This window comes from Taurulus bubalis (assembly GCF_910589615.1).
Source record: "Taurulus bubalis genome assembly, chromosome: 4".
Lineage (NCBI taxonomy): Eukaryota > Metazoa > Chordata > Actinopteri > Perciformes > Cottidae > Taurulus > Taurulus bubalis.
Genome location: NC_136592.1, coordinates 12,709,245 through 12,735,613, shown reverse-complemented (window position 1 = coordinate 12,735,613; position 26,369 = coordinate 12,709,245). Strand labels below are relative to the sequence as shown.

Below are 26,369 nucleotides of genomic sequence, written 5' to 3'. Positions count from 1 at the left end.
GCATTTGCATTCTTCAGCTGCATCAGCTGATTGTTTCATAATAGGGTGGGGCAGACAAAGCAGACGCATCACTAAAGCTGAAACAATTAATTGAATAATAATTGAATCCATCACCATTATTTTTGTTTTGTTATAATTTGTGTTTGTATTGATGATAGTTTGGTAATATAATAACAATAGTCTCGGACTGACTACATCAGTCACTCGGACCCTAATTACTACCGGGTCAAATTTAATGACTAGACTAGACTTTGTCTGACTCACTAACTTCATACTGCAGCTGTTAATGCATGCTTCTGCAACTGCATGACCTGTATCCCAACCCGGATTCAACAGAAACCAACCTCAGTAAATAATGTAAGACATCACCCTGCAGACAGCTGCCCTGAAGAAGCAAAGACCATCGACATCCCAACGAGTGGTACATTCACTCATTCAGGTGCTGGAAAGGTTCATCTTAAGGTTTTATTTTAGGAGAATACTTTTCAATCATGTATTGTACAACTTTTTAAAAGAAAATACTTCCTGAGACTCTTGAGAATTTGAGTGAAAGTTTGCAAGAAAAGTGAAACATAGAGGATTTGTGCCAGAAACAGCAGAACACTGACGTGTGGAAGTGGACTGCAGCAGGTTTACAAACAGCTCTCCCTAAAGGGTCCACAGTATGACCGACGTCCAGGACTACAGATGTTACCTGGACACAAGCCGGCGCCTGCTCTACCCCCGGGTGATGCTGTGGTTAGGAGATTTGATGTGCATCAGACAGTATAAACCTAATTAACTGCAGACTAAACATTTGTGCTACATTTAATAGTCCCTGAGAGCTTCTTTGCATTAGCTTATTTAATTATATTATCTCTCTAATACCTGTAATGAATAATTTACCAGTCGGACATAAATATTGTTGCCAGGAACAGGAATCCAAAACCGGATCAAATGAAAGTGCAGTGGATCACTCAGGAATCAGTGTTTGTTCGTATTCAAATGTCTTATCATAACATTTCAAAGTGACACAATGGAGAAAAGCTGGCGGGTGGATGGAGAGGGTTAATGGAAGAAGATAGGTTGGTACAGTAACAGAATTGAAAAGGAGAGGAACCGGAACAAAAGAGGAGAGAGGAAATTAAACGTTGTGGGTGTGACAATAACAGCAATGCAGCCTTTGAGATCATAGTCGCTCTCCAATCAAGACTTTTTCAAGTCCAAGACTGTGTTTGTATGTGTCGGTGCATTTACATCCTGACACTATTCTCTGTATTGGCAGGAAGATTCTGTCTGTGTGTAGCTCTGTCTCACCATCTGCTCCTGGCTAGACTGCTGATATCTGTTCTTATAATATCCTGTTCGCTTCTCTTAGTCTAGGTAGGGTGCACACACGTCCTGTATCTAGGTTGTGTCCTATTCTTTGTCATCCATCCATCCATCCATTGATATAGCCAGCCATTAATCATCATCTTAACCCATAAGAACCCGGACCCATTTCTCCTTCAAGGAAAATTATGACCACGTAGAACACATTTCTGACATTGTTTTCAAAATAGTGTTAAATATTTTAAATGTTACATATATGTCACATTGGGCCTTAATGGTAAAACATGGTAATAATAACTACATAATTACAACATGATTTTTTGTTTTTTATTTGTTTTAATCTGCTTTGGATGGAACAATATAAAATATGTTAGCTATTATTGAATCAGCAAATTAACTGAGCAGATCATAATTATGTTTCACATTGTGCATAAATGTCACACTGGGTTCTTCGTGACATTTTTAGGTTAACGTCCCGATGTGATGTATGTGTCACAACGATTTTTATCTGATTTGTTTTATATCAGTTTCTTCAAGAAATGTGCTCACAGGAGGTTCATGCATTAAATAAATGCGAATTAAGCACTAGAATTCTTAAAATGGGTAAATATTACCGTTAACAATGAAAAACAAGCTTTTTAAATTCAACATTTTCTTCAGATCTGTCACAACCTGGATCAGCCATTTTGGAAAGGTTGTTATGGGAACACATAATCACATGACCCTGTCAAATGATCCACCAAGATGTTAGATGTCACTTTGGGACTTCATGAGTTAAAATCAAGGATAAAGCTGTATATGGAACTTTCCAGAACACTTAAAGGATGTGTGACACCTGTGTCACCGCGGTTAAACAATTTGATTTGTGTCCTGTTTGATAATACGGTGTTGTCCGAGACCCACCTAACCCAAACTCGTCTCTCTATTATTCAATTAATATAATAAATTGAGCAAGGAATTAATTGACTTGTCAAATTAAAGATTAATTGACTTATCAAATTAAAGATATTGCTAACATAGTTAGCAATATCTAAACGGGTTGTTTTGAGAGTTCTATTTTAACGCATTTAAGTTGTATTCCACTCAATGAGCCATTATTGATTCCTTACCTCTCACTGAGCTAAGTGTAACTTAAAATTAGCATGATTTTACTTTTCACTCTTAACACAAGAAATGAGTGTTAACTTAAAGAAGTCTGTTATAAATTGTAAGACTACTAAGCAGCTTCATCCAATGATTTGGCAATGTTAAGTTCTCGACCATATATGGACCTGTAAGTTAAAGGGGGTTCCATGGGGTTCCTCCTCCAGTGGTGGCCCTTTTGACAGGTCTATCCTGGAATACTTACAGTCCTCTTCCGCCTATTGCACACACACACACATCAGTTGATATCCAGCTGTCGGGGAGGCTGACTTCTTAGCATGAAATAAGTGATAAGATGGTTGCTATAGTGTTTTAGGTTATGCTGGCTTCGGCCCCCTAAGCAGGCTGGGAAGGTCTTGTGTATAGATTTTGGGGGGTACGTTTGTTACCTAGGTCAGAGGTCACTCGTCTTCCAGTGCCTAACCCACACTAGGAGGGGGTATCGGTTACACAGCTAGGCTGAACACCTTTTCAACAGAAGGAGCCACGTTGCACTCTTTCTCTTGATGCAACAGTGCTCCCCTCTCTCAAGCCTTCATTCTGGGCAGGAGTACAAACCACAAATAGCACTCTGCCTTACTCATCCTGAGAGCTTTTCAGAGTCACACAAGGCCACCGTGGGTTGAGACGGGAGTCCCAAAACAGATCTGCCTCTCCTACGTATCAACCAAAATAAAGTAATCACCACTTTAAGTCTGTTGCTGCAGACAATGGGTTTCCAGGCAGGTTTTTTTTCCATCAGTGGCTTAGAGATCAACGGCCATTGAATCAAAGGGACTGTGAGAATCATGACCTTATCCAAGAGTCCTCGCTGTTCATTCAGCTGTTATAACAGCTGAATGAACAGTGAGGCTTCTCTGCACAAGAGGCCAAAAATCACTTCAAAGATCAACTGGCGGTGTTTGCCGATCACAATTTTGCAACCCTTCACATGACATGAAACAAAACACATAATTTTTAAATAATTAAACAGCTGATCCACTGAAGGGCCAAGAAGAAAATCCACGGCCCGCCACTAGATTTAATTATGTTTTTTTTTACACCCATGTCAACATTTTTAAAAGGTGTAACTTTCCAAAATGTCTGTGTACAGCAACTACCGTATGGTTGAGGCATCTTCGGGTTGAACAACTAAAACATCTGGGTAAAGTTAGAACACATCTTGGTTAAAGTTAATACAGAGGAGAACGCTGATGGCACACCTGTACTGGCGCTTGCACTCCAGTCTCCTGTATGAAAGTCAGACACCACCACACCCTTACTTTAAAACATGCTACATTAGGGGACATTACTTCCAGCGTTGGCATTGAGTGTTGGCATTGGACGTAAATCGCGTGGAATCGATCAATATGGACGTAAATCTGCATTGGATAGTGGGCTGCGTCTTTGTGTGTGACTCCTACTGTTTGGTTGGTGTACCTGTGCTGACGTGGGTTGGAATCTGTAACAATCACATGCACATTATCTTTGTGCGGTTTGACAGTTAATCCTATTTTAGTAAAGAAGAAAAAAAGTATGACTGCATGTTAATAGAGACTGATTATACTTAGCTGAACTTAGCTGAACTCTTTTTAAACAATACTTAAATGTATTATCGCTGTCAGCATTTTACCAAACAGAAGCGCTTGAAGGGAATTTTCCTCCCAATCCGTAAACATAAATCAGTATTATAAAATGCAAAAAAGGATCCAGATATCTTCGTTCTGTGTCTCCTCTTTACTGTCTCTGTGTACAGAGTCTGGAGAGTGTTACTTAAATATATTCACTGATTTAAAGGAATAGTGTATGTCTCTTTTTCTCTTTTGCTTCCTCTTCAAAAGTACTCACTACTGGAAGGCATAACATAGATATTCTCTCAAGATCTAGACTGCCTTTCTCTCTGCCTCTGTCTCCAATTATCTATTTCTGTCTTTCTCCACCAGCCCCCCGTATATATGCCTGTAACTTTTTCAACCCACACTGTTTTTACAGTGGAAGGCTACTTTCTTGATGCATCCAGATTCCAAAATCTCTTCTCCGCCATCTCTGTCCGTCTGTTTCCCCTGCCGGTTACTTCTCATCAATAATTGCGAGGCACAAAATATTACTCAGACAAGACGGTAAACGGGTTCAAGCGGGAGAAGAGACAGAAGCCAGACAGATGTAGAGAACAATTAGGATGCTGTGTTTCGCATGGACATGCTGCTGCAACAGAGTTATGTAAACGCACAGGCATGTCTAACCACACACACAATACACAAATATACACTATATCTTGGACTATCTTGGTCCAGGCCAAAAGAGTAATACAAATATGATATTTGAAGAGGAACAGATAATGTGTTTTTAATATGTATTACCTCCACAAAACAGTGAGCAGAAACTGAAGTTAAGGACCATTTCAAAAGAGCACTCTTTTTTTAGACTTTTGTTACCAGCTTTCGCTGTTTCTCCTAATCACTTCACAACATCTTTATTTCTTTGTGGACTTCCTCATATTGTATTTACAACCTCCTTTTTTGAAATTATGCAATTTGACCAAATAATAAAGAGTAACTTAAAGAGTGTTTTTTTGTTTGTGTCTTTGGTTGAATGTATCCATCCTGTTTTACCTCAGATCACACACAGGTGGTTGGGTGTGGTCTGAGACTCCGCTCTAGTTCAGCTGGAAACCAGTCAACCAACTTTTGAGGATTTTTGAAATGATTTTCAATAGTGACAAACAAAAACAAGCATCACCCGACATCTCACATATTGCTGATTTTATTTCCAGCTAACGGACAGACAAATCTGATGATGTGTTTCAACATAATGCCTTCATCAGAGAAATAAATATATTTTTGTTGATTCTTTAATTTTTAATTGGACACTATCTATGAGCGAAATCGTTTGGACAGTTTATTGTAACTGAAGAATGTAGTAGTTCAGCCTTCTCACCACACAAGCCCGACTTCCTCCCCCTCCACATCATGTCTGCACCCCAGTCTGACTTTTCTATTCAGCCATCATTTTGATGTGATCGTCCATCACATCTGTCTTTGGTTGTAAATATGTGTTCAGCTAAGCGAGAACTGAGCAATATTTCCTTTTTCATGGCCGCAGCGTCCTGTCCCGTCCCTTGAGTCTGTAAATCTGAGTGGCTTGCTTCACAACATTGTGGCTCAGAGTTAGACAGGGAATATAAATACCTTTGTTTGAGATGTATTAATGACTGCTCTGTCTCTCTCTCTCTTCTTTCTTGCAGCTTGTCTCAAACCACTAATAAGATTCCAGCCCATTAGTTTTGAATCATATTAATATTAAACATTTCCCTCTGAATTTGAATGCTACTAATATTAAGCAATTATCTCTGACTGTTCTCGGGCCGGATTAATAATGATTCTCTATTGCACCTTGCACTCCTGACATTTACACCTGGGCTGCTCTGGAGAGATTACAACAACACTGCAGGAGGACTTCAACACGCCAACCTCAGAATGCTACAACTCTACGAAACGCATCTCTGCTTGTGCTCCACAATGCAGTCAGTCCTCTCATTCATTCCACATTTTTCCTGCAGATACAATGGACTGTACTCTTGTAAAGTGATTGCAAGTGTATTCTGTTCTTGCATCATGGCCTTGGATTGACTTGAATTAGGTAATCAGAAACCACTAAATTATGACATCAAAGTGTAAACCCATTCACTGACATCAAAACAAATTAAGCCCATAACACTAGAATACATAATTATGCCATGAGAAGTTTTTATGATTAATTATGTGGCTTAAGAAATTATATCCTGGTGACGTAAAGGCGAGTATTCATGTAAAAGCCACAAAAACAAAAAAACTAATTTCCAACAGACTGAAAAGGTCTCGCCTCCAACTTCTAACCTATTATCCCGTACAGCATAGCGAGGGGGATTGAGCCACTCACAGCTCACAGTGAAGAAGCATGATCACATTTGAACAGTCTATCTGTCTAATCAAGGAGTTACCACATGCATAGTCCAACTATTTACTCACATTCACACCTGCAGCATGTTAGAATCTCTAATGAAACTCACCTGCATCTCCTGCACCTGCGATCCATGTTAACGACAGTTTCTCTGTCAATGTAACTGTATAGATCTGTGTTTTCTCAATCAGTTTCATTGATTCAGTCATCGATACTCGCTTCCAAGAGGAACAGCAATCCTTAGCTCCATGTTCCACTATACATACACATTACCATGAGTGCCTCACAGTGCAGTATGCCGACTCTAAATACATTTTTTTTTTAAGCAATGGCAGCTCACGAAAGCTGGTGGTGTCCTAATGAACCTGCAAATTCCTACAAGTATTGGTGGAATAGTCTCTGGAGGTACATTTCTTAAATATATATCTGTATTAATCTAGCCCAATTTAATGCAGCATGACAATTCAAGCTAGAGGCTGGGTCAAATAATGTATTTGTGATGAATCCGAACTGTGGATCTGATTCATTTTGACACAGTAGACGGTCTTAAAGCATAAAACTCTTTCTGTTTCAGTTGAGGGTTTCGTGTAAGTGGTAAAACAGGTTGTAACCTTGCAGACAATTAAAGACAATCAGACATCTTTAATATGTACACAGTGAGTTACACTGTTAAAACATCTGTTTGTCATAGTTAAGGATTTACAGGTTAAAAAAAAAGGAAAGTGCCTCCTGTTTGCTGGAAGATATTTACTTGAATAAATGTATTTAATTTGAAATGATGGTTTACCAGAAGATGGTAATGTGAGCATTTGTAAATCCCAAAAATATCAATATCAGAACTTCATATTTTTGGGGCATTTTAATGATTTATGTTCTTGCTCTACTATTTAACTCACTGGGGATGAATACTGCTATTTAATTGAATCAACGTAATGAGGTGTATCTTGGAATTTGTACTATTGGTTGCTTTAATGCTGCAATTTCTGTTGAATTTCTGTTAATGACGTACTCTATCAATCTCTTAATTAATTGTTAGTAATAATTGTTGTCAATGATATTAGTTTATTAGCATTAAAGTTGCTTCAGCTGCATTTAAAACTTTTACATCAGTATTTCACAAATATAAAATCCTGCAGTTTGGCGGTTATACCTTTTAATCAATGCTTTCTGACTTGTACACGTCTCTCACACATTACATCTCACTTTCAGATGCTCACACTCCCTCTCTCTCTCTCTCTCTCTCTCTATCTCTGACACACACATAAACACACACACACACACACACACACACACACACACACACACACACACACACACACACCTGTCATGCAATCATGAAATCACTTTTAGTTGCACATGGTGACTCATCTTTTGTCCCTGGTGAAACCATATCTGGCAACGAGGTCGTAAGACACTGTGGATGAGGGATGATGCAGAGTGCCCCTGTGCAGGGCACACGTACTACATGGGGAACTCCTCACGGAACAGCATGCTTTGCAGCTGGAAAAAAACAACGATATTAGCCGACCATAAAGCCTAACAGCTGCACATAACAACTGATTTGTTATAATCCCTTGCCAGCAATATTAAATCATTATCAGCATGCTTCTCAGATTAGAGAAAATGAGAGTTTATAAGAGACACAGTGTGGAATAATCTTCTAACTGTTTTGACTACAATAAACTGGGATTCTGTCCAGTACTGCACTACTGATATGCCGCTTATTTTACATTTGCATTTAAATTTGGAGAGTTTTGGAACATCACATGCAATAAATTGCTGAACAAGCCTGCAGGTTGAGCGGTGCAGGTGACGGCCATGCTGGACGACTCCATGTGGGTGTGGTGGACACAAGATAAGTTATATTGGTGTTTAGTTCACAATGCATATTAAGGCACAGGTTGCGCCATGTCGACAGACATTCAGGGGCGAATCTCCTTCAGCATCAGGTGTTAGTCAGTTACCTCGACTTCGGTTCAAAGCTTGGGAGTAAAAATACTCGGCATGGCTCTGGCAGAAGCATCAGACGCAATTTACTCCACCATTACTATACTGATGGAGGGGGCTCGTGTCATTACACACCGTCTGCGCTCTAATTCTCCCCTCCGACCACATCGGAGGACACACATCCGCGGCGGCTCAATTATGGACAACGGTATAGCCTCCAACCACACGCACCTCGTCGCTCCACCAACACGGCGCGCTATAACCGGGAATGGATGACCTTGTGCATTTACGCTCGGGTCACCTCGTGAGAGAACGACCGAATCGCGGGCACAACAAGTGCTCAAGTGGCTGTCTCTCACGGACAGCCAACACATTGCCACCTTGGGTGTATGCAACAGCCCTTCTCGCTGCCATGCAAGGCTTGTTGGTGAAAAGCAGACAGGCAATAACAGAAGCATGACAGTGACCATCAGCTTGTTGGAATGACCCCCAGCAGCATTACTTGACATGAATGTGACACACTCAAGGGCATCGGGCAACCAACGCGAGAGCTTTGAACTATACAGAGACTGGATTAAAACCATCCACCGATGGCCGCTGAAATAATTTGCTCACCTTTGCTGTTATCTTCTTCTCTGTTGAGATGCATGGCTCTTCTTACCATGTGCTCACATAGGCTGTCTTTGTTCTTGCAAAGCTGTGTTCTTTTCCAAAGAGTTCTCAAGATAAACTCTTATTCCAATTTTGGATTTTGCGGTCTTCTTATGCGCGTGTATTGTCTTGTTCGGCTGGCACGCACGGACGCGCTTGCACTTGTGCGTCCTCCACCCCGTGTTGTGCTGGATGGAGCAGGTAGTCTAGGTGATGTTGGGGGTCTGCGTGTATGTTGTGCTCTCTCTTTCTCTCTCTCTCTCTCTCTCTCTCTCTCTCTCTCTCTCTCTCTCTCTCTCTATCTCTCTATCTCTCTATCTCTTTCTCTCTTTCTCTCTCTCACACACACACACACACACACACACACACACACACACACACACGCGCACACACACACACACACACACACACACACACACACACACACACACACACACACACACACACACACACACACACACACACACACACAGTTTCTCCCTCTGTTTGTCAGTCTCTTTTTTTCTCTCTGCCCAGGGTCGCTCAAAGGGATGGTCACAGCAAATGTTCTAGGGAGGAGACGGCGGGCAGACGGGCGGGGTGACGTGAAGTACGTCGGTAGGAGGTCGTCTGCTCAGCTGAGGCGAGGAATCCGTGCGCGCTCGATGTTGTAGACCGTTTCATCAGAGATTCATTAAAGACATTTTGCTCACACTTTCACTCCGAAACTAAACATTGATGATGACAAATGAACGTAAATGGGGACTTTCATATGCATAATTAGTTGTTTTTGTTCCTATTTAGATCATATATCGCTCATATTTATATTTTAAAAAGCGGCTTGTGTAGCCCTTTTTGATCGATGGTAATTCTCACGGACAGACGATTCTATTAAAGTATTAAAAGAGCACAGGTGATTCAAATATTGAGAAATCGCTCGTAATGTGAGCCATCAGTCCTGATCATCAATCATCCTTTCACCGGTTCTTACACTGTGGAATCAACAATCTCAGCGATTCACATGTGCATCTCTGCATCTACCTTTTTACGCACAACCTGCCGAAGTTACCCCACACGTTTCATATCTCGCTCACGTGCTGTGCCTCTATTACGCTTTTCTTTAGTGTCAGTGTCACGAACAGTCTGTCTGCTGTCATTATGACCATTATGCCATTACAGCCAATAGGCCCATACCGTCGATAAGGCACATTGACTCGCCGTGCACGTTCGCCCAGAGCCACGCGCGTAACATGGCTCACTGGCGGTCTCTAGTGTTACACATCAACTAGCGACAGTTCTGCTGATGGAGGAGATCATCCCTCCCAGCCATTATTATATAGGCTGGTAAATATATTAAGATAGACCAGTTCAAAGTTAGTGGTGGTTTTTATAACGTGCAATATACAATTTGCAATGTGTATGTGTTTCACAGTGGAAGGAAAATAGCTCTTGCTTCTAAGCTTGTGGTCTGCTGGTAACTGAGGGAATTGTACTGAAACAAAACCCTCTCTTTTCTAAACATCTCTCTCCTGTATAGCCTACAATGCCTTGTTCATCTTCTATTGCTATTGCACTGTAAGACATTTCAAGCCAGTTAAACTTGCAAATTAAAGTTCACCTGCTGCCTTGAAGAAGCTAGTTAATTAATTCAACTTGAATTTCCCTTTGATTCAACTGAGAACTGAAAGTCCATAAGGTTGATGTAACTACAACGTGCTAGTTGTCTCAACATTATGTTTCAAGTTGTCAGAGTTGAGTGAACTTGTTGTCCCTTGTTATTTAAACTTGATCCACCGAGTTAAAACAAAGAGTGTTTTTACATTATCAGTTCAAGAAAACCTTCCTTACAGAGTCAAACAAACGCACATTTGTGCTTTTATGTAACTCACAGTTACAAGTTAAAATAACTTTACCATGTGTATACAACTTGCCATTTCAAGTTCAGAGCATTTAAATTCTAAATTTGTTTCAACTTGCATATTAACATTATTTTGACTGATAATTGATGTGCTTGCTTTATAAAAAAGAAATGACCAATAATTCTTACTTCTGTTCAAAAGATATAACATTTATTTGAGGAAAGTATACACAGACTGAAACATTCGCTACAAGTACATCTCAACACACCCAAATAGTAATAAAAAAATATATAGAAAAAACATGACCTTTTCACTGAAGGACAAATGAGACTCAAATTATTTTAACTGAAATCTGTGCACGGTTTTCCTATACATTGTTCCCACATACAAATGAAGGCAATCTAACAGACACTGACAGTAGGCGTGGTTGTACTCTGACAAATGAGAGATAATTACAACAGGTTCATACATTTTCAATATGAACAAGAACATTGTAAACGCTCCAAAAAATAGAGACACATGACTGAATTGGATACTTTCAAAAAAGGGAAATAATAGAATTAGCGACAGCTGGAGATAAGGTGTGGCTGTGCAGAGGCAAAATGTGAGATACTGAGAACTTCATAAAACCATTTAATAAAGCTTTAATTTGTATAACATTTCTTAAACATAATTCCAACAGCCACACAAAAGGTTTTACGTGTTAAAACAACCAATCTACAGTTTAGAAGAGTTTTAGTCTACTGTTTTTAGTTTTACATTGCTCATCCAAGCTTGAATTTGAGATGTGTTTGGGATTTACTGGCTATATTTATTATTATTATATTATTATAATCTTGGGCGACTGTGGGTCAGTGGTAGTACAGAGACGTCCTTCAATCAGAGGATCGGCGGTTCGATCTCCTGCTCCGCTAGCCTGTGTCGATGTGTCCTTGGGAAAGACACGTAACCCCAAATTGCTCTCGTAGCTGTTCTATGGTGTATGAGTTAGTTAGACCTTACATGGTAGCTCCTTCCATCAGTGTATGAATGAGTATGAATGAGTGAATGATGACAAGTAGTGTTAAAGAGCTTTGAGTGGTCGGAAGACTAGAAGAGAGAAACATAAGTACAGTCCATTTACCATTTATCTGGGCAGTTTGCTTCTGAGCCCATGGATTCTTGTTGACCACTCGCCCGGTTTAATGTGCATGAAGGAACTCAAAGGTGTCGTTCATAATATGGGGGTACTCCAGGTTAAGGCAGTAGATTGTGCCCATCAACATGGCAAAGCCTGTGGGCATGTCTCTGATTCATATAGGATGATCTTCTCCTCTGCTACATCGAAGACTTCCAAAGGAAGTGAATCATGCAGAATACCTTCTTGTCCCATCAACAGTCCAACCTGCATTCCCTTCATTATCACATCAAGGGTTTCTCCATGAACCTGAAGACATAAAAAGACATTCACATCTTAACTGACATCTCCAAAATAGTACTTGTTCAATGTTTAGAGAGTCCTCATTAAAAATCCCGAAAACAAAAAAGGTGAAGGAGACTATTGAAAAGGTATCTTGCAATTAAACAAGATCTCTATAAAAATGTGTGTGGCAATGGCCAATAAAGCTAATGAACACAAAACATGTTACCATTGTCGCATTACAACCATTGAGTGTAGTACATGTGTAAATACAGTGACTTACATCACAGATCCGGATTATGTCGGAAGAATCCTCTGAAAGATCCTCTGAATCCTCTGAAAGATAGCATGGAAGACCAAGCAGGGCAGCTGTAAATATAACATGCATTTACTTTACGCTTTAATTATAAATATTTAACATTTCTAAATATTTAAAACAAAAACAGGGATCAAGCAATTTTGAAGCAAAAATAAACCAAGTATTACACAAATTTTCAAATACACTTCCAGTCAGTTTATTCTGTTTTAGCTGTCAGGTCAAAATAAAATACAAAGAGCCGTATATACGTTCAGACTGCTTAACGTTCGTGGATGCTAGCTAGCTAGCTCAAAAGCCATCCCTTATACAGATAGGTAAGTAAGCAATTTTAGAGACTCCATGTTTGGAGAGCACATAATTTCTTACATGCTGCAGAGCCACAAACTTTTTGTTACCTTCACATTCCAATATATATGGCATTTCAAGTGTAATAGCATGTCATCATGTTTTAGCGGCTTAAAAGCCACATGAGCAATTGCAACAGAAATGGCAATGCTTTTATGCTACAGGTGTATCTTTAAATTCAGGGCCCTTTGTGGGCGACTGTGGCTCAGTGTTTAGCATGCCCGTCCTTCAATCAGAGGATCGGTGGTTCGAGCCCCGGCTCTGCTAGTCTATGTCGATGTGTCCTTGAGCAAGACACTTAACCCCTAATTGCTCGCTGTTGCTGTGTCTACGGTGTATAGAACAAAAATGGAAGTCGCTTTAGATAAAAGCGTCAGCTAAATGAAATGTAATGTACAGTAGAAGGAAGAAATCCTTCAATGATGTCCATGATAAGAGAGTTTCAACTTTGATGTTTAAAATATTCTGTTTTAGCTTTTTTTGGTATAAGTGAGACCATAGATTGTGATGTTTAAATGTATTACATTTACTGTAGAGTACGGGAAACACCTCAATATAAGCTAATTCAATAGTGCAAGTCTCAAGAATGAGTATTGCAAGTGTCAGAAACCCTCCAACCTGTCAAAGGATTACTAGAATACATACAAAGTAATTTATTGTGTAATTGTTAGTAATAACTTGTTTGTAAAATATTTATTTCTAGACCCTAACCAGCATAATCCATCTCATCAAGTAAATATTAAAATAAACTACATAAAAATGTAATATTCAATAGTTTACATTAAACTTGGACCCCCCGCCCCCGTTTAACTGTGTAAAACATAACAAAGGGGATTTTAAATGTTTTTAATCTACAACAGGAGAAAACTATTTCCCCAAGTCCGTGTCATCATTTGTGCCCTTTCTGCTCTGTTGTGTGGGTGCAAACAAGCACCATGCGCGCACACACATACACCACGCGCGCTAATAACTTAAAGAGCCAAGTTCAATTAACACTAACAAATCTCAAAAAGTCAACACAAGGCATTATTGTAAGTTGAACTAAGTTTGAACTTGAACAGTTAAGCTGTGCGCGCCGAACAGCATCCCACGTATTTATGTATACGATATCAGACAGCAGGCTTAGGTACAAAATGCACGGCCCGCCACTGCTAAACAGGGCTGTGATGTTTTACAGTGAGTGGAAGGAAAATGTCTCTTGCTTCTGAGCTTCTTGTGGTCTGCTGGTAACTGAGGCAATTGTACTGAAACAAAACCCTCTCTTTCCTAACATTTTTCTCCTGTATAGCCTACAATGCCTTGTTCATCTTCTATTGCTATTGCCTGTGGTTTCAGCATTCATCATTAAAAGAGTATGGAGCTTTTAGTAGTCCAAATTGAGTTTCTAAGAATAGAGGATGTCACGTGATTCAAATTAGAAATAGCTTTGAGGCAAATGTCTACCTAAATAAAATTGTTGTAATTTTTTTTTATTTTTGCATTGGAAATAAATGCTAAATAAGCTCTGGAATATGACACCAAGCCTAATTCTTATTGGAACAACCTTGTTCTTAATACAAATTCAGTTAAAAGCAAGTATTGCACAATATATTTTAATCCTCTAAGTACTTATCATAGGAAAAGCCCTTTGCAACATGCTTTATATGTCTCTATCTCTGAGTGACTTTACCTGATTAACGAACACTTTATTTCAGGGAGAGAAAAAATACCTATTTTGGATATATTTTACTTGATAGCTCAGTACCAGTTCAGTGCTCTGCTGGGTTTAGTCTTTTTTCCTTTGTTCTACCTCTCATATTTCTGTCTGCCGCCTCTCTCGTGATATCACCTCTGACATCTTTTTTTTTCTTTTTCTGTATCTGTGTAAAGCAGATTGTCTTCCAGCATAGCCTCACTGGTTGTATTTCATGGCAAGTGTGGAATCAGTTTAATCTATTGCATAAACAAAGCCTTCATTCCTGAAAACTGATGCTCTCTTTGTATATCAGACATAAGACACACTGCTGTTCCAGGCTTCTCATTGCATCAGCTCTCTTCTCGCCCTCACTTTTTCCTCACACAATCTTTGTGATGAATATTTATTAGCCTGTCACAGTGCCTTCCCTGAGCTCAAAACAACGCATTCATCAACACCACTTGAGCCATGCTTAAATCCTCCAGGGGTTTTCAGTGACGTGATTGCGTAATTTCTTCACAAAGATTGGCTCAGTGTGAGAGATGTTATTTTATTTCAAACTAATAGAGAGGTTCATGAGCACGCACATATTCCAGGTACTTTAAAAGATTTTAAATGCTATTATATCACAATCAACTTCATCATTGTTAGAGGCATTAAAGCACTCCAGCTGAGCATGTGCACAACAGCCTTGGGAGTAATGAGCTGCATTTGTACAGTATATATGCCTCAGACATGCACAAGTCAAAGTATGAACTGCACAACAAACATGTGGGCCAACACATTTGAGAGCATATATGATTGTATATGTCACTGTTAAACTTAGACACTCAATATAGTGTAATTCATGTCTTTCCATATTCAGACCAGATCAAGACATTCACAGTGCATCACAAACTAAATACGTATGTATGGTTAATATGCACGATCTGAAATATGTTTGACTCCAGAGGAAATTTACATTGTTTACCATTGTTCCACTGCAGAGCTGTGCTTTATAATACTAATTTCCAAATGCTACGATCTGTTTATATAATTCTAAATATAAATAAACCAAAGTTCAAAATCCCCTGTAAAATTAAATCTTCATTAAATCCAGGTCACCAAAATGTGTTTTAGTTGGGGAAACTGTGGGAAAGAAAAAAACATGCAAATGCAGAGGTATTTCAACTATCGAGCCAAAACTGTCAGACAAGAGCTTGTTCTCGGATGAAAAGAAAATCACAGTTTAAAAGCTCAGGGAGCATAATGGTTGGACATTACCGTAATGCCATGACACTAACTCGGCCATGACACTTGTTTATTCAGAGTTGATAAACAAAACATGCCACTGACTCTTTTATACAAGAACAAGTTCAACAGTTCATATAATGTTATCAACATTGATATCATTCAACAAGATGATATATTGTATGTATATGTCTTGTTTCTTCTCATACAAAGTCCTTGGGTTAAACTAGATTGGATTTTGAGTATCATAATTATGTTTTCGTTGTCTAGATAAAAGTATATAGCTCCTAACTATAATTATAAGTCTTCATTTAATGTTTTAAAACAATGCAGAGATTTCTAAGGACTACAGATTCGTCATCACATTAAAAACACAAGCAGTCATTGATAATCAAATGAAGGAATAAGTTAGTAGAAGACAGAAGAACATAAGAACAATATATCAAGGATGCTCTACTTTGAGCCACACATCATTTTCATATCATTAATATGTGACGTTTTCATATAAAGTATATGTCTGAATGTTTTGGTGTATAAGACATTTATGTATGTTCACTGTTTAAAATATAGAAGTAATTTCCTCGATGTGCAATACCTTCATTAAAATATGTAGAATAAGTAACGTTAATTAAAAAAAAGAAAGAAAGTAAAATTACTCAATTACAGTCTGACATCTCCTGTTTGAAAGAAGGTCAATACTCACAACTACGATAAGGCTGTAAGTTGAACTTCTCTGTGTAATAGCAAACAAGCGTGTTTTCCACAGTACAAGTTAACCTTTATAAAGCAAGGGCAACTAAAGAAAACAGGCTCTAACTGTGTTCTGCTCTTCATCTCAAAAAACCTCACACTATTTTGGAACAGTTTTGTTAAGATGTCAACAGCACTGGCAATAACAAAGCGTCTATAGTGGAAATACTGAATACAACGTTAAAAAATAAATAAAACATTTGAAATGCAAAAGCTATAAGAATGGGTTTACCATAAATCAATACATAAAATGTAACCAATGAACATAATACAATGTGGGTTTGTACAAACTGATTTCATATTTAATCTTAAAAGTCAATACAGGGTTTAAACTGTCAGAAGAATGTTCCTGAGTTCAGAAACATCTGTACCCAAGAAGTTCCCATGCATTTTCCTGATTCTAGATATCAATTCAGGATATGTTTTTTATCAATGTTTTATTTATTTTTAGTGAACATTAATCCATTTTTTCATCAGGAGCTCATCATATGTGGCAATCATATTATTCATAAATAATATTTTTGCATTAGGTCCTCCTGAAAGCTGCTGAAAATATATTCACAAACAAATGAATGATTTCTATGTTTAAACTGTTTAGCAAAATGCTGATTGTTAAAGATGTTGAAAGTCTTGTGTCTGATTTTTTCCTGCTTAAAAGGTATAGTAAATATTCAATATAGTTATAAAACACCATGTATGTCCATGCTCACATTACTATATTGCTATATCATCCTCTGAGGTAAAAATGTGTCTAGTTTCTAAAGTTTCTAAGGTGTTACTGCTGAATGATTTTGTTTTTCTTCTCCTTTTGTCCACAGCTGCAGTTGCTCCAGCCCTTCTTCCCAGAACCTGTTGCATTTAGCATCAGCCTCCGACTGCCATCTACTGCTTTGGAGGTACAGCACAGATTATCAGTATACACATCAAAAGGAAATTTCATCTTATGGTGATATTTTGGTTTTAAAACACTTATTTTTCACAACATTTTTCTTGGGGGGAGTTTATCCTGAACCGATGTGAGGTCCCGGGACAGAACATGTTGTGTACAGATTGTAAAGCCATCTGAGGCCAATTTGTAATTTGTGATTTTGGGCTGAACTAAAGAAATTGAATTGAATTGAACATAACCTGTCGTACTCTTATTATTTTAATACGGTTTGAAACACTGTGACAGAATAATGAAGATCTCACAAGGCCAATGAAACATGACAGATTATCCAACGTCATGTATTGAGAGTGATACACTGTTGTGTACGTGCATACGTGCACAACAGCAACACAAGGCAAACATTGCAGTAGTGACGCTAACTATATTTTTGTAGCAATTTTCTTGAAAAGTCGCAAATGTTTTAAATGAAGATGACAACATAAACAAAAGAGATCTAAAATAATCAAACATATTAGACAAATTGTATCATATTCATTTAATGATGTTTCATGACAAGCAGCAAAAAAATTCATCCTCCTTTTTGTTTACATAAAGTTTGCTTTTGCTTTTTTTTTATTTGCACAACTCTGGAATATCCTTAATGTGTAACCTGCCCTCAAATGGATGGGAATTTTCACCATTGTGAAATTGTACAGCCAGTTGTTTCAGAATACAATATAAGTCAGTCAGATCAGGAGAGTCTTCACTGATACGGTCTTGCATCTTTTAAGACCTACTCTTAACTCGGCAGGAACGGCAAAGTTAGTTTGAAATAACCTGAACCTGAATAATAGAAATGTATGTATATTATTTTGTGTTTAAAGGTGAGCTATATGTCATTTGTTTTTGTTTATTTTCGTTTCAGACATCTATAACCATGAAGTTGCTTCTGGCAGGGATTGTTCTGATCTTAATTGTGGAAGCCAATACCGAGTGGTACAACTTTCCTGCTGAAGCCACCCAAGGTTATAAATATTACCCTTTTCACATCGCCAAAAGGACAATATGTTTGGTTGTATTCCATATATCCAGGATTACATGTTTTATTAACTGTCTGCCCTGATCAGGAACTCGTGATAATAGTGAGAATACACATAATGCTGTTATTTCTATGCAGAAGGAAAACAGATCTTTGTATCAAACATTGTATCAATTATAATAATATCACCTGATTAAGCGATCTGCAGGCCTACCTTAATGAGGCTCCAAATCAATCAGATTCAACTCAATTGTACTGTTATTGTCATTTAACCTTCCTCTTGTGTTAGCTGTCCAGTACCATCTCTTGTGTTAACGGGTCGGTGCCAACCTATGTCTTAGATCAGCTGTAAATTACACTAAACACAATTATCTATCATCCAATTTGTTTCTCATCTCTTGGTTACCTTGTTAGGCTTTCTTATCCATGAAAATATGATTGTATGTTTTAATATTTTTGGTGTGGGCCTCCGGGCCTTTTCTTTGTCAGTATACCTCTCAATTTCAATTGAGTAAATGGTAAAATGAACCTCAAGTGAATCATATAAATAAATAAAAGGTTGTTGTGTTACCTGATTATTACTGAGGGGTATTAGCACACATTTCTTAAATAAATTTGATTTATTTCTTTTTTAATTTTAATATTATTAACTATAGTAACATCTATGGTGTTACGGTTCAATTTCGACCCATGTATATTTACTTCAAGAAAAAGACTAAAAAGTTATTTTTTCAGCAATAGAACTTTAATACAAACACAAAATGAAAAGCAGAACAAGTCATAACACAACATATAGATTTGCAAGGTCAAAAAAACAACACTTAATTCAGCAAATCTTATTTTATAACTGGGTCGAAAACGACCCTAACAACACAAATGTCATAATTTCAACCAGAGCATTGTATAATTTAACGCAAAAAAAGTTTTTATTTTTTATTTTGTTGAAATAGAGATTCCTGACAAAGTCAAAAAGCGGAGTAAACAGCGTGACCACTCCCACTACAGTTCCTTAAGTTCTGTTTCAGTTTATTTAGAATTGAATCCAATTCTATATATAACTCCATTTAGAATTTAATCTAATTATATATAGATAGATATTATATACAATAACAGGTCAAGGTGCCGAGGATACTGCTGCTGATCAAAGGGCAAATGCACATGGGTGCAATGGAGGAAATTCCAACGATTACAGGCCACGAGAACTTTCTGAAGAATATTAGTATGAAAGCCATTGACGTCAATCAATAATAAAACAGACAAAGGAAACGCCTGGTGCTGTAGTTATTGACATGCAGACACAGTAAACAGTGTTTTACACAATTTACAGTTGACATGTTCTTTTGTCATGGGATTTTACCCTGTTTACTGTTCTGCTGTGTTTGTTGTTACCGTACACCTCTGATCTCATGTCTCTTAATCACTAGTCATCATTACTGCAAGAAATAATTGGTTCTCAGATAACTGATTAAATACTTTTTTAGGTTCACGGTTTTGAATTTTGAGTTTTGTTACATTTTCTTATCATTCACCACATATAACATTTTCATTTGCCCACATCAGAAAGTTTCTCACCCAGCCCAAACTTGCAAGAAGACAAGAATAATAAAACACATGTTAAATTTTTGCAGAGGCAGTTCACAGAGAGATCCCCTGGACTGCAGAGAATATGTAATTTATTAATAGTAAGTCCAAGATTAGATCGATAAACAGACAGTGACGTAAAGACACAACCAATTAATTCACATATTAGCAAAAGAACAGTGTATCTATCGCACATAATAACACTGAAGCATATAACATACATCAACACTGAACAAGACAATTGATATCTCCCAGAGAAAAAAAGTAAAAGTAACTGAAAAGATGATTGAACAAACATAATGCAGCAGTAACATTGACATTGAATTGCACTGCGTAGTGATAAACAGCATAATTCAATGATAAACACGGACATTATATTAACTTTCTATCGCAAACCTCTGCTCAGACATATATTTAATGTTGTCAGATGGATGGGCTGTGTATCACTAATAAAGTTGACTACTATTCTTTTGTTGTGGTAACCTTAACCTTTCTGCAATGAAACATATAACGTATTCAAATTAATATTTCTCCTCTACACGTTTAAGCATTCTTTACTTGATTGCCAGATCAAAAGTTATTGTTTTATTTTTTTGAAAATGTATACTGATAACCAATTATTTGTTGGGGAAATAATCTTGCCTTTCAAAAAGGTTTAAGCCTGACTCTCTGACGCGTTGTGGATTTAATGTGTCAGATGTCATCCCTGTCCATCTGTGATCGTGCTACTGGAGGAGCTTAATTCAGCTGTAATGTTCAGGCATGGCCACTCGGGGGCAGTGTTGTCCTGTTGTCCACGACTTCAGCGGCTGAGGCGCTTCAGAGGGAACCTTCCTTGTGATTTCATTTATAAGTTTACTTTAGTCAGACGGTATTTCATCTCAGCATGAATAACACAATACAGCCTAAGGCTCTATTGTAGTAGATGCAGTTTGTAACAGAGATAATGAATTTGAGTACAACTAACTGCTTTCTTTAGATTTACTTTTCTCAGAAGAAGGAAATGTAATATCTCAGCATCACACATGGAATTCCATTCACCTCTTTTGTGAACAGAGAAATGTGAGCTGCATATCTCAGAGCCTGCTGCAGACACTAGAGGTGAGCATATTTGTTTTTATGTAACTTGTGAACTGATCCTTTTAATTAAAACAATCTTACAGGACTTGTTTTACAAGAATTACGACTGATTTAAACAAAAATACTTTCAAAGGCCCTCGTGCGCACCCACAGGTGATATCAATTATTCTGATTGATTAGACTTCAGCTCAGTGGGAAGCACCGCCGGGAATAACATACAGTTACCAAACTCAATGTATCAATAAAAATGATAAAGAAATGTGTCCTCCCCACAACAGTTGTAGGCTACATTAACAACAACAATGTATGTTTACATCAGCAAGTCTTGAGATTTGTTCTAATCAATTTCATCAGAGAAAAAACACCTGTGTGGGATGGACAATGGCTGAGTTGGTGCTCAATAGGTCAAAAAATCCCACCTTTACAGCCCATTTTAAGATTTGGGCCATGATGGTACAAGGAGGCACCATGTGAATATAGGGTGTTTGTTATACCATGATTTAGTTTTATATATATGGTAATGCAGCAATAATGTTTTCTTGCTCAGTAGTTTAGAGATGAGTCACTTCCGGCTGCTATATTTGCTTAGTGTAACGTTAGCTAGTTCAAGTGGCGATATTGCTTCGTAAAAACCTCTTGTGTCCCATACAGTGTGATATTTGATTATATGAACGAGGAATCTACAGTCGAAATGTATTTCACAAAGTGGTGTTGTAAAATAATTTGCGGATTTTCTAAAAGTTTGACTCGTAGTTCGCACATGTGAGACGCACGAGCTCTTATTTAAAGTTCATATTAGCGAGCGACTTAAGCTAGCGAGCTAATCATCCAGCTGATGCTACCGTAACGTGTAAGCAGCACGTGAGGAGACCAACTCAACGTACGAGGTAATTTATACCGTCTAGTGTGGCAGGAACAAAAAGGATAACTGCGTGTTTAAGGTTTTTACACAGCCGGAATAGTCGCTGTGTGGACGGTTTACTCTTGTGTTCACGGGCGAGCTGCTCGGGCGGGGTGGCTCTCGTGCGTTCACAGACCAGACAACTGCAGTGGGTTCGGTTTATTTTATACTCGTTCCGGGGCGGCGCTGTCAGGCTCCTTACGCTTTTTGTCGGTGAAACGCGCACTGAGTGACGCGAGACCTGCCAGCAGCATCCCTCACACATCCCCAAAGGAGGCGACTTGATCAGCATATGACATTACACCAGGTAAGACGTTTTCTTTATCGATCATCGGGAAGCATCGATAAGCCAGCGAGGCTGTAGTAGTCGTCCTCCGAGGCATCCGGAGCAGCGGTGGATGGATGCTGATTTGCTCTGTGTGTGTGTGTGTGTGTGTGTGTGTGTGTGTGTGTGTGTGTGTGTGTGTGTGTGTGGATTTGTCCTCAGCATCAGCGTTAACAACAGGGCGGTGAGCTTTGACCGAAAACGTTTCTTGTTTTTGAAAAGTCTAGCATATAATTGAGGGTAAATGTTTCACGGGCAACTCAAATGAAACGATTGTGGTTGTTTGGACGATTGTACACGCATATTGCTACAATTATCGGTTATTCATCCATGCGCAGCTTAGTCTACGCCTAACATTATCGTGTGTAGTTATATGGCTATAGGCCTTTAGTGTGTCATGAGATGTGGAAGGTCATGCATTTTTAGCTATACTTATTAATGGTCCAATTATTTTCCTGCTTCGTTTTATTAAACGGCACCTCGTGCATGTGGATGCTCCTCCGAGCTCTCTTCGTGGAAAATGGCAAATTCGACCCTGATATTTACTTATTTTCTTTAATATATATATATATATATATATATATATATATATATATATATATATATATATATATATGTGTGTGTGTGTGTGTGTACGGACCCGTTACCTCGTACTTTTCTCCCATTTGATGACACATTCAGTTTCTGCCATCCATGGTGCTGCTAGACTCACGACTGAAGTTAAGAACTGTGTGAGGTATACATTTCACTATTGCACAAGTCCAACACATTTGCCTTTGCAGAAAATACAAGTTAGCTGTTTGAGAGATAACCATAATGTAATGCTTGTAGGTATCTGAAGTTTATATTTGGTGGTGGACTTCGGTGCCTGCTGTGTACCAATCTGTGCCAATCCCGGCCACAGGGGAAGGCAGTTGGGAGGCAGGCGTTGTGTCCGGCTGTTCATTGTTCAGGAGGAGCAGGGGACCGGCACACAAGGTCTGCTTTGCAATTTTATGTCTTGAGCTTTTATCCGCATCCAGTCATGCAGAGTGTGTTTCAGTAGCCACCGTCCACTTGTATGATATCTTTGGGCTGCCTGATGGTGCAAGTGTTGTTTGGTTGGTTTCTCTCACAATAGCAATGTTGCCCCTGGAGTCAACGCCACAGTGGAAAATATATTGTACATGTTAAGGTTAATAACAGTGGTTTTGGTTTGATGCAGTACAATTATTGATTATTAATATTTGGATTTAATTTGACACTCCTGTTCTGCTGAAGTTAAAAGTAAACATTTGGATTATAGGTAGCTGAAAATATAAAGACCCATTGCGCCATATTTATTGCACTTATATACATAAGCAAAAAAAAAAAAAAAAACACCTTGCCAAAAAAAATGACACAATCACTCATTTCAGCTGTTATAATGTATCTTCTAATCTGAATGTGTGTATTGCCACTGATTAAACCTGATACATTTTGTGTGGGACAGAATAAAGAAAGGACTTGTACCGTAGAGAGTAGAGAACAGACGGAAAGAGGGAGAGCAATGGCTTTGTTGCAGCTGAGGAAGAGGGTGATGCCCGGCACTATGGAGGAGAGCATGGCATGGCCATTAGAGAAAGTGAGAGGTCCCTGGAGAGCCATGACTTAAACCTCATGAGGTCTTGGGGCATGCACCCATGTTTGTGATGTTGAAAGTGGGGATTTCATTTCATACCTTTCCTCTCGGTCTGTGCTCACTTTCTCTGCACTGTCTTCTCTTTCACTCCACTGTTTTGTCTCAGCATCTCCGTAGTCTAGGATACTGTATTCTTCTGTATAGCACCTGCACTGAAGGACAAACGCCCTCGCTGCAGCCTGCTGGGATCTTATTCATGTGCAGCTGGAGGATACTAAATTGGACCCCGGGGGAGGAAACTGGATAGGACAACAACCTCCAGCCCTGCTGCACAAATTATGAAAGATATTAACTGTTTGGAAAAGTGTGCTTAAATCATTAGCCTATCAAGACAATTGATCTAAACACACTTATTATGAGGTTTGGCTAAATAGTCCTTTAGCTGCCTTCGCACAGTGGATGGCAGTGCCACAGGGGTATTATTTGTGTAATATCTTCTTAAAAGCTTTGCTCTCTAAGCTATGGATTTTACAAACTAAACATTTACGTTCTCTACTCTGTTCATAACATCGGTGTGGGTGGAGGTACTATAACATACTATTTTGCCCTTTGGCAAAAAACAAAAGATAATAAGACCCATAGATAGCTACAAGGTGGGTGTTGATTTTCATGTTGCGTCAACTGTTAGACATTCAAAATGGCAATCGAAACAATGATTTATGATGAGTCTTTTGTGAGATAAGTGGCGCTGCTGTGTTGTTACAGACAACGGTATTGCTGTAGAAAAGCTTTGTGTGAGCAATTAGAGTGAGCAAATTGCTGTTCAACACAGGGTTTAGCATGAAGAGGATGGACTGTGCACCACACTGTTGATGTGTGTTAACTAGTAAACAGACTGGCTGACAATTACAGATGACGGGGGCCAGGTATATACTACACCTCATAGCTCGTCTAATCCGCTGGAAATTAATTTGTGTTCACAATTATTATTATTTTTACAAGTTTAGTTCCAAAGTAATTTCTAATCAAAACAAAGGAACTGATGCTGTTTTGATAATGGTCTACTGTAGGAATGCATCTGATTCATATTCTTCTTGCTGATTAAAATGTTGATTGTTTTTAAGATTGTTAGTTTAATCCTTTTAATTTATCCAATATCTGTAAATTGTCAAAGAAGCCTATCACCATATCCCAGAGGCCAAGGAGCTTTTGTTAAAGTGCTTGTTTGTAAAGTGCTTGTTTGTACAAAGAGCAAAGTGAAACCTGAGTCAAATTCCATGCATGTGCAAACTTACATGGCCATTAATGCTGATTCTGATTGATTGATAACACAAACTACCAAAAGCCTTTGTTTAATTACAATGATTTTGGGTGCTGAAACAGCAAAGGATTTACATGTGTATGTTCATTGCTATGAAATGCTCCTCTATTCCAGTAAGCTCACCATGGCTGCTGTCATATTGTCCTCTGAGTTGTTCCATTATTCACCGTCTGTGGAGGATTTATCTCCAGATGACATCATCACTACAGTCAGTATCTCTGCAGCTGAGCTTCACAAACCAACATTGAGCTGTACAATATTATAGACATCAGATGCATATTAATCACATAATATGAATGTATATATATATTTATGTATTGTAGCTGAGAGGTCATGCGTTTGATTCACTCAATTTTTTTTACAATTCCTTCTTGTACAAAGCGCTAATATTCTTGTACAGGATTCTGTCAGAAATCCACCTGTTTGTTGATCACCCCGTCTGTTGATTCAGATCTGGGTTCAGGTACAGATAGAAAAATATGAACATTTTCTACTATTAAAATATCACATTTAAAAGATTGTGCAGCCTTACCAGATGTATTTGCTCTTTTGAGTACTATTTGGCTTTATGTTGCTGTCAGCAATATGAAGCCTAATTCAGAATATAACTGAGGCAAAAACTCTGTTACGGCCAGCTGGAGTGGTCGATGGCAAGAAAGAATGTAAAGCTGACTGAAGCGTTTCACCTCTACATGTACCACTTGAAAATATGCCGTACCTTTCAGTCCACTCTGATTGTGTTTCATAAGGTTAGATAAAAAAAAGCCCTGTAACCTCATATATCTACAGAGTTGGTCTTCGGCTCATCATCTTAAACTGCACAGCTTTGCTGCCGGTTCAGTTTGAACTGTAAGGACTTTAGTCTTCTGGGTTTCAGCTTGCCATCATATATTGATTTAACTTTTTCCTCAGAGTATATAGACTAATCATAGTTCCCTGTTCATTAAAAGAGAATATGGTTTTCTTGTGGGCTTGATTACAGCATCAACGCTTAGTCAGAGTTGAAAGTGACTCACGGTCCCATATCCGATGAGGATGTTGCTCCTAAGATGTTTTCATAAAACATCTTCAATTTGACATTCACCTTCAAAGTTGACCATTGTTAGGCACCAATCAATCAAGCCATGT

General features: G+C 38.4%; 1 protein-coding gene across 1 annotated transcript in view; it reads right to left on the bottom strand.

Moving 5' to 3' along the window:
• syt7b (synaptotagmin VIIb) overlaps positions 1-8,983 on the bottom strand; it is a gene marked incomplete at both ends in the record, with an annotated part of 85,121 nt that extends 76,138 nt beyond the window's left edge. Inside the window, one exon of the mRNA XM_079216856.1 lies at positions 8,935-8,983. Within this exon, the coding sequence (XP_079072982.1) occupies positions 8,935-8,983 (49 nt within the window). The remainder of the gene's footprint in view (positions 1-8,934) is intronic.
• Positions 8,984-26,369: the final 17,386 nt, after the last annotated feature.